This window comes from Octopus bimaculoides, chromosome 22 (genome assembly GCF_001194135.2).
Source record: "Octopus bimaculoides isolate UCB-OBI-ISO-001 chromosome 22, ASM119413v2, whole genome shotgun sequence".
NCBI lineage: Eukaryota > Metazoa > Mollusca > Cephalopoda > Octopoda > Octopodidae > Octopus > Octopus bimaculoides.
In genome coordinates this window covers 9,209,763-9,218,432 of record NC_069002.1, presented here as the reverse complement: position 1 = coordinate 9,218,432, position 8,670 = coordinate 9,209,763, and the positions used below count along the sequence as shown (strand labels likewise).

The following is an 8,670-nucleotide window of genomic DNA, read 5'->3' as shown; positions in this document are numbered from 1 at the left end:
ATATATATATAGATAGATAGATAGATAGATAGATTGACTGAGTGATAGACAGATAGATAGATAGATAGATAGATAAAGAGATAGATAGATAGATAGACATCTAAACTGCAGAGATGAGTTAGATATAAGGAGTTATGTATTAGGTTTAATACAGAAACAAGAGTGTGTGTCCATATTTTCATTTTCTTTATTTTGATAGGAATATAATAAGTCAGTGAACTTAATTTGTGCATGACTCTTGGTGCACCCTATACACACACACACACACATGCACGCACAATTTACCTATCTATCTATCTATCTATCTATCTATCTATCTTCTGTAGTATCTTTTACAGGTTTTTTTCACTGAAAACATAACACAGTTTCTTGATGGCATCATCTATGTCTTGTTCACTTAGATTCCAATTAGTTACAAGTCGAATCCTCTGGCCCATATTTGCACAACGCACATGGATCTCCTTCCCTAGCTCCTTTACTTCATCATCAGTGGTCTGTTGAAAAAAAAAGCAAAATATACTATAAACGTTTTTACAAAAAATATTATAAATAAACAACAAATATATATCAAAACTAATCACTGCTTATGTTTAGCACATTGGATCAATCCTGGTTGAGCAGACCTATGATCTAGGGATTTCCTGCTCACAACCATCTCGTTTTTCTCTTATCAGGGCCTATATTCTTATTTAGAATGGTTGTGTGCAATTTGAGGGACATTTACTGTTGTTTCTAGCAAGGTTGAGAAACCGCATACAGGGTCCTTTGATTGGTACTGGTGATAGTTGTGATGATGATGGTAGTGGCTTTGTTGTGGTTGTAAGAAAATATTTGAAAGATAGGCCCTGATATAGAGATAAACGAGGTGGTCATAGTAGGGACCCCCCACTGACCACAGGTCTTCTTAATCAGAGACGACGACGACGGCCGCCGCCACTGCCACCACCACCACCACCGACACCACTCACAAGGTTTTGGTTGGCCCAAGGCTATAGTAAAAGACACAGTGGAACTGAAGCTGGAACCATGTAGTTGGTAAGCAAACTTCTTACCATGCAGCCATGCCTGTGCCTACATCATATGTATTTATATATATATATCATCATCATCATCATCATCATCATCGTTTAACGTCCGCTTTCCATGCTAGCATGGGTTGGACGATTTGACTGAGGACTGGTGAAACCGGATGGCAACACCAGGCTCCAGTCTGATTTGGCAGAGTTTCTACAGCTGGATGCCCTTCCTAACGCCAACCACTCAGAGAGTGTAGTGGGTGCTTTTACGTGTCACCCGCACGAAAACGGACACGCTCGAAATGGTGTCTTTTATGTGCCACCCGCACAAGCCAGTCCAGGGGCACTGGCAACGATCTCGCTCGATATATATATATATATATATATACACACACACACATGTGTACATATACATGATCTTTGAACATTGGGCCTCACGGAAGCAATAAGTGACCGAGGCCTTTGGCGATATGCTGTGCTTAAGAAGATTCGTCAAGCCAAGTGAAATCATAGTTGTGGCTGATGCCAATGTCACATAACTGGGACCCATGCTGGCAGTATGTAAAAAACCACCCCTAAACACTCTTGGAGTGGTTGGTGTCAGGAAGGGCATTCATCTGTAGAAACCATACCAAATCAGATTGGAATCTGGTGAGGCTCCCCAGTTTACTAGTTTCAATCAAACCGTCTAACCCATGCCAGCATGGAAAGCAGACGTTAGATGATGATTATGATACATACATTAATATATCAAATCTATATACCAGGTTATGGTACTCTTAGTTTTCTCTCTTTATAAATATTCATATTTAAACTGGTGACTGTTTGCAGAGTGAAATGGATAAATAAATTAGGGAATAGCTTTCATACCGTCATTAAACGTTTAATTAAATCAGAAATGAAGGCAATGTCTTTATTGATCTCAATAAACATGATGTTAGTTTGGACTTCTTCCGGTTCTACTTTCACCGCCGAAGAAGAAAGATTTTTCAGACCTGAAATCAACAAAATGAGAAACAATTCACAAAATGAAATAAAAAAATAGTTAATTTTTAATTAAATAATTATTTCAGTATTATTTCATCAAATAATTAAATTTTATAAAATAAAATAGGCGCATGAATAGCAGTGTGGTTAGAAGCTTTCTTCCCAACCACATATAAACCAAATATATGGCACCCTAATCATAACACCAACTTGAACTTCTAACTTGTTATCTCTTGAGGTCTCTGGGTGAGACATGGAATCAACTTTTCCAAATACAAAGCATCATAATAATTAAATGTATTTACCATTGACCAATTTCTTTGCATGAGCATGGTCTCTTGTAATGGTTTCTTGAACTCTGTCTAAACCATATATGGCAGCAGCAGCCAATATTCCTGCTTGTCTCATTCCACCTCCGAGAGCTTTACGGCTTCTTAAGGCCCTGATAACAAGAAAAAAGAAATAAATATAATTAATTATAATTTCATTAAGACAACTGAATTGGAGCCTGGTGCAGCCATCTGGTTCACCAGTCCTCAGTCAAATCGTCCAACCCATTGAAAATGGATGTTAAACGATGATGATGAGGATGATGAAGTTTCCTCAGAGGAAGCAATCACAACTGTTTGTGCAAGATGGAGATATTTAATCCAATGTTCTTGTACTTTCTGTTAAATCAAAATTTTTTTTTAATCCTGGAAGAATTTGTTAACATGTTACAATATGAAATAAATAGTAATATCACTTGATACAAACCTTGTGATGAAAGATTCAGTACCAGCTAAAACTGACCCAACTGGAGCCCCAATTCCCTGAAGATAGTTTGAAGAACATTTTTTACAGATATTAGAAACACAGAAATGGATTGATAATGAAATGAATATTTTTTAGATTTAGAAATAAATTTAGAAAAATCGTATTAAACCAAAAATTAAATATTCTGGAAATATACATAAAGTGCAAGCATGGCTGTCTGGTTAAGAAGCTTGCTTTGCAACCATGTAATACTGAGTTCATTCCCACTGGTTTCTGGTTCAGCCCCACAGCATGGCATCTTTAGCAAGTGTCTTCTACTATAGTCTTGGGCTGATATATACACACACACACACACACATATATATATTTATTCTTTATAGAATTAAGGATAAAATGACTTTAATGATTTTATCAAATGGTCAGCATGAAATAAAAACCTTGTAGTAGAAGACACTTGCCCAATGTGCCCCGCAGTGGGACTGAACCCGGAATCATGTGTTCAGGAAGCCACCCCTGCACCTAACTATGTTAACATCAAACATATATCTTACTTTACTGAAACACAAGCTGACAGAATCACAGTATTTTGTTATTTCAGAAGCAGGAACACCGAGACCAACAGCTGCATTCATAAGGCGTGCACCATCTATATGCACCTTGATACCATTTTCCTGTGCTAAATTATACACCTGGGAAAATATAAATTATTAAACTGTTAAAATAGAGAATACAGTTGATAATTTTGCTTTACCTTTTTTGTAGTTTAATTCCAAGTTTTTAAACACCAACAGTGCCAAATTGTCTCATTCTGTCTTCACACCGATCCAGCTACACTTATGAATACCCGCCTCTTCACAGATCTAATACAAATGATGAATAAAATGAATTTACAAAATTGCTCTTACCTTTTGTAGATAATCTAAAGGTAATATTTTCCCTCCACATCTATTATGAGTAGTTTCCAGGTAGATAACTTTCGTTTTACAGAGGTGGGCGTCACCTCCTGTTGATATTGTCTTGGCAATTGTAGCAAGATCAAGAGTTCCATCTTTCTGGTTGGGGATGATTCTTGCAAATACTCCAGCAATCTGTGAAGAGCATAATTCTAAATTTACATATTTATAATATGCGTGCAGGTATGGCTATGTGGTTGAGGGAAAGCTTGCTTTCCAACCATATAGTCTTTAGTTCAGTACCATTGCGTGTCACTTAGGGCAATCTTAAACGTGATCTTTGCCTAGAGGAATGTATTATATAATTACTTCAAAATTAAATTTATTAAATTGTAGAACCAATCTTACATTGAAATGTTCCCTTAAATATAGCAAAGTATTTAAATATTCCAATAACAAATCATGGAATGGAGGAAGGGGTGAATGCCTGATGTGAAAGAATAAATGTGAAAATGGATGGGAAGGAGAAGAACACAAGGGAGTGGTCAGTGGAAGCTCAGGAAAACAGTGCATGGGAAAAAACTGTGATGTAGCAACAAGGTGGTAGTGGTGGTGGTAGTAGTCGTGATGATGGTAGTAGCAGTAGAAGTGGTGGTGATAGTAGTAGTATTAGAGGTAGTAGTAGTGTATATATGTAAATATACACATGTGCAGGTGTGCACACACACACAAAGCAATGGGTAAGCTACTTACTTGTGCAACATTGCCTTGTTCATAAATACCAACATGAGCTTGATCTCCAATTATAATTTCCAAACCTCTTTCATGACAGTGACTCATAGCTGTTAAAGGATTTTAAAAGAAATTAAATACCTTATTTACTCCATGCATAAATCACACGCCTAATTTAGTGTTAAATCTTGGTACAAAATTTGTTTCCCTTCATATTCCAACTTGATATCAGCCTTGCTTCATATATAAGCTGCACCCTAGACTTTTCAGTTAAAATTAAGGAGAAATCCGAGTGATTTATGCATGAGTACCTCGGAAGAGGGCTCACGATACTTAAGCATAATTCTAAGAAGTTGGTGCATTAGCAGCAATATCCATAAAATACAAATATAGATTATGGAAGAAGAGAAAGCTACATTTATTCAAAATTTCACATCTCTACAACTGATTTTGCAGCATTAAATGCCAATCTGGTGAATAAAAATTCAAAATAACTACTGTATTTATGAATGTAGAAGTCACAACCTTACTTTAGTATTAAATCTTGACACAAAATCTTTTCCCTTCATACTCAAACTTGATATCAGTCTTGCTTCATATATAAGTTTCACCCAGTTTTTTAAGTTACAATCACGTATAAAACAAGTAGGATTTATACATGAGAAAATATGGTACTTTACAGAAAGAAAGAAATATACAAAAATATAGATAACTCTTTCAATGTTTTTTCAAATTCATCTTTAGTCTTCCTCTTTCTTGAATATAACCATGTCAAACATTCAACATACCTCACCCATTATGTTACATATCCATATTAACAAAGATAGCTACCCTCGCGTACATCAGCCAAGGATTATCATATTTGATGCTCAAAGCTTTTTTGGCTAATCCCACTGACTCAAATTGTAGCAGATTCACAGAGAATTTGGTATCTTTGATATCATTGTAAATGCAATCAATATTCTGTACAAAGATGCCATCAACTAGATCTTACTTCCAAGGTATATCTCACAGATGTACCTTGGAACTTAGAAAATAAATATAATTAAAAGTTCTAATATAATTAAAAGTTCTAATATAATTAAAAGTAAGTTTTAGATTAGTGACTATACTTCAAGAATATCTACAAAAGAGAGCCAGAAGGTAATAAAAATAGTTGAGATTGACTAAATACATTATGTTGTTAGTATCCATGACAAACTGACTCATATTGAAAGACAATGAATACAAATAAAGTCCAAATAAAACATTACGTAATAACTTACTGCTTAATAAATTTGCCATGGTCCCAGAAGGAACAAACAAGGCCTTTTCTTTGCCAAGAAGTTTTGCACATTTTTCTTCTAAGGCTGAAATTATAAAAATTGCATTTTTATATACATTTTATAGTGCTCTTTTGATATTGATGGTGGCAACCCTGAGGCTTTTGAAACTGATGAGAAGAAGGAAATTTTCAGTGGCATAGCTTCAGTGGCTGCTATTTGGTTTCTATACCTTAAGGAAAGATGAAAGCTTCAGATATGCCTTGTCGGCAGTTAGAAACTTCACACACATGGTTATGTTTGTCTGTATGACAGTGTGAATGTATGTGCGTGTGTGTGTAACTGTTATTTAAATATGCATGTTGCTACTATTATTACAAGAAAGGAAAGTCAATGACCTAAATATTACCTAAGATAGTTGGATCTTCTCTTAAAACATCGTCTCCCACTTCAGCATTTGCAATGACCTCTCTCATGGCCTGGGAAGGTTTTGTGACTGTATCACTTCTCAAATCCACAATTGTTGGGGCCATCACTGCAGCAGTAACTTAATGGACTTGAAACAGATCTGTATCCCACATTGCAAAAAAACAAAAAAAAAACAAACAAAAAAAAAACACTTGAAAATTACTTAAAAGAAAATCCTTTTTAAAAATCCATGTTAGGATCTCTGTATAAGTGTGTCTGGATTCTGACTCTGCTCCCTCATAAAATTTAGAAAAATAGTTATTTTTAAAGGAAAATTTTCTAGAAATAGTTTTCAGATGTTGTAAATTACAATTATTGGAATGTAGTGAAAAAAAAAAAAAAAAAAAAAAAAAAAAAACTGGTAGGCGTACATATATACATACCGACTGACATCTCATTTTTCTCAAAATATCAAGTTTCATTTTGTAGATATATATGTCAGTACGTACGTGTACAATTTATTATTTTTTTTAATTAAAAGAATTTTTTTTACAGTAAATTTCTATATAGTCGTAATCTACATCCTCTGAGAGATATTTGAAGAAAACCTCTTAAAAAAAAATACTCATTTTTCAGAATGTTATGAGGAAACAAAGTTGTGGGAGGGTACACTAGTGTAGATGTGCTTCCATGTTTTTTTAAATATCTCACCTGTCCCGATCGTACCTTCGAGGTAGCTTCCACGATTGAAACGAATTTATTCTTTCGTCATTTTATTCGAGATAGCTATTCCCAAAGTTCACCAAATTATTTTGCTCCAAAAAGTTCATCTTCATTGTTTTGTGTCTTTTGTGTTATTCTAGAATTTCAACAAAAAGTTCCTTCTTAACCTATTGCAGCTATACTTGGCGGTAAATCCAGTTGTGACCACCACTAATAATTTATTTGCGTTAATGATCATATCTTCTATCTTTTGCTTGTTTCAGTCTTTTGACTGCAACCATGCTCAGGTACCTCCTCGAAAGGTTTAGTTGCACAAATCGACTCCAGTATTTATTTTTAAGTTTGTTGCTAATTCTATCGGTCTCATTTTGCCGAAACCACTAAGGCATAGGGGCGTAAACAAACAAACACCGGTTGCCAAGCGGTAGTCACACACATACACACACTTGGACTCCCTTAGTTTCCGTCTACCAAATCCACTCAAAAGGCTTTGGTCGGCACAGAGCTGTAGTGGAAGACTCGGCCAGGGTGTTTGCAAAGGGTTTGAACCCAAGACAATATGGTGAGGAGGCATTCTGCTTACCACACAGCCAAGCCTGGGTAAACACATCAATATTATTTCGTGTAATTAAATGGGAAGTTTTCTAATGAGAAACTATTTTTTAAGGAAAAAAAAAAAAGAATTATATTCTGCATTTTGTGAACTGTAAATATCTTAGGCAATCGGTTCTAACGGAGCCAAATAACCGTAACGATACATAAAGCCTTGCGTTACATAACGGTTCACTAAATTTCTGAAAGATTACCCGTGCAAACTCGGATGGAATGAATATTTCAAGACATGTGTATATTCTTTGGTGGAGGTCTTCGAAGAATAAAAAGACATTTGTTGAAGATCCCGCGTGTCAGGATCGACGTGGAACGAAGAAATCTTCAAACCACATAAGCGTGATAAAGTTTGTAAAAAAAACCTTAAGGATTTCAAGTATTTCTGTATTAAGACATCCATTATTTTATATGTGTGTGTGTATGTATGCATTAAAATAAACAATCACAAGTACCAAAAGAAAACAAAAACAAAATTCTTACCTGAGACAGAAGCAATAAAAACAATGACAAAAGGATGATTCAAATATGTTGAAAAATTACTTTAGAGTAACCTCCCTTGTTTTAATATGCGTGCGCGCGTGTGTATCTATCTATGAAGGTGTATGTAATATATAATACATACGTACATACATACATGCATACACACACACGCGCGCGCGCGTATATACTTTGACCTTTTACTCTATGCATGTGTACGTGTTAATAGGCGTATGTGCGTGAGTGGGCGTAATAAAATAATTAAAACAATCACAAAAGCCTATCTTAGACTAGACAGACAAGAAAGCAAAGCTTTGACCTTTAACCCTGCATATTTTATCTCATACACGGCCCGCCTCTGGTAAGACTATTTCGACGGGTTAAAAAGGTTTCCATGACCTGTCATATGCATCATTCCAGTACTTGCTTATTTAATTTGATTTATTTTTGAAGTCTGGTACTTATTAGTCGCTTTTAGCGAACCACTAAGATACGGGGATGTAAACAAAACAACACCAGTTATCAAGTGACTAGGGTGGAGGAACACACGCACACGTTTACGCACGCATGGACACACGCACACGTTTACGCACGCATGGACACACGCACACGTTTACGCACGCATGGACACACGCACACACACACACATCATCATCATCATTATCATCATCATTTTTTGTCCAATGATTTCACAACGGTTCTCGCCGGACAAATTGCTTAGAGGTATTTCGTCCGTCTTTACGTTCTAAGTTCAAATTCTGCCGGGGCCGCCTTTTATCCTTTCGCTGTCCAAAAAAAAATAAGTAC

The 8,670-nt window shown here is 35.7% G+C and overlaps 1 protein-coding gene across 1 annotated transcript; it reads right to left on the bottom strand.

The window, feature by feature from the left end:
- Window positions 1-18: 18 nt before the first annotated feature.
- LOC106874147 (uncharacterized) lies at window positions 19-8,071 on the bottom strand. Its single transcript, XM_014921765.2, has 10 exons — window positions 7,867-8,071; window positions 6,056-6,214; window positions 5,650-5,733; window positions 4,406-4,494; window positions 3,665-3,847; window positions 3,311-3,448; window positions 2,760-2,815; window positions 2,309-2,445; window positions 1,887-2,011; window positions 19-494 (listed from the first exon to the last, which is right to left on the bottom strand). The coding sequence occupies exons 2-10, from the start codon at window positions 6,177-6,179 to the stop codon at window positions 333-335; spliced, it is 1,098 nt and encodes a 365-aa protein (XP_014777251.1). The 5' UTR covers window positions 6,180-6,214; window positions 7,867-8,071; the 3' UTR covers window positions 19-332.
- Window positions 8,072-8,670: the final 599 nt, after the last annotated feature.

Excerpts from the sequence above, each read along its gene's own strand:
- LOC106874147 (XM_014921765.2), bottom strand. The coding sequence starts at position 6,179 with ATGGCCCCAACAATTGTGGATTTGAGAAGTGATACAGTCACAAAACCT. Across the intron at positions 3,848-4,405 it reads AACAAGGCAATGTTGCACAA|ATTGCTGGAGTATTTGCAAG; the intron begins GTAAGTAGCTTA and ends TGCTCTTCACAG. Across the intron at positions 495-1,886 it reads TAATTAAACGTTTAATGACG|ACCACTGATGATGAAGTAAA; the intron begins GTATGAAAGCTA and ends TTTTTTCAACAG.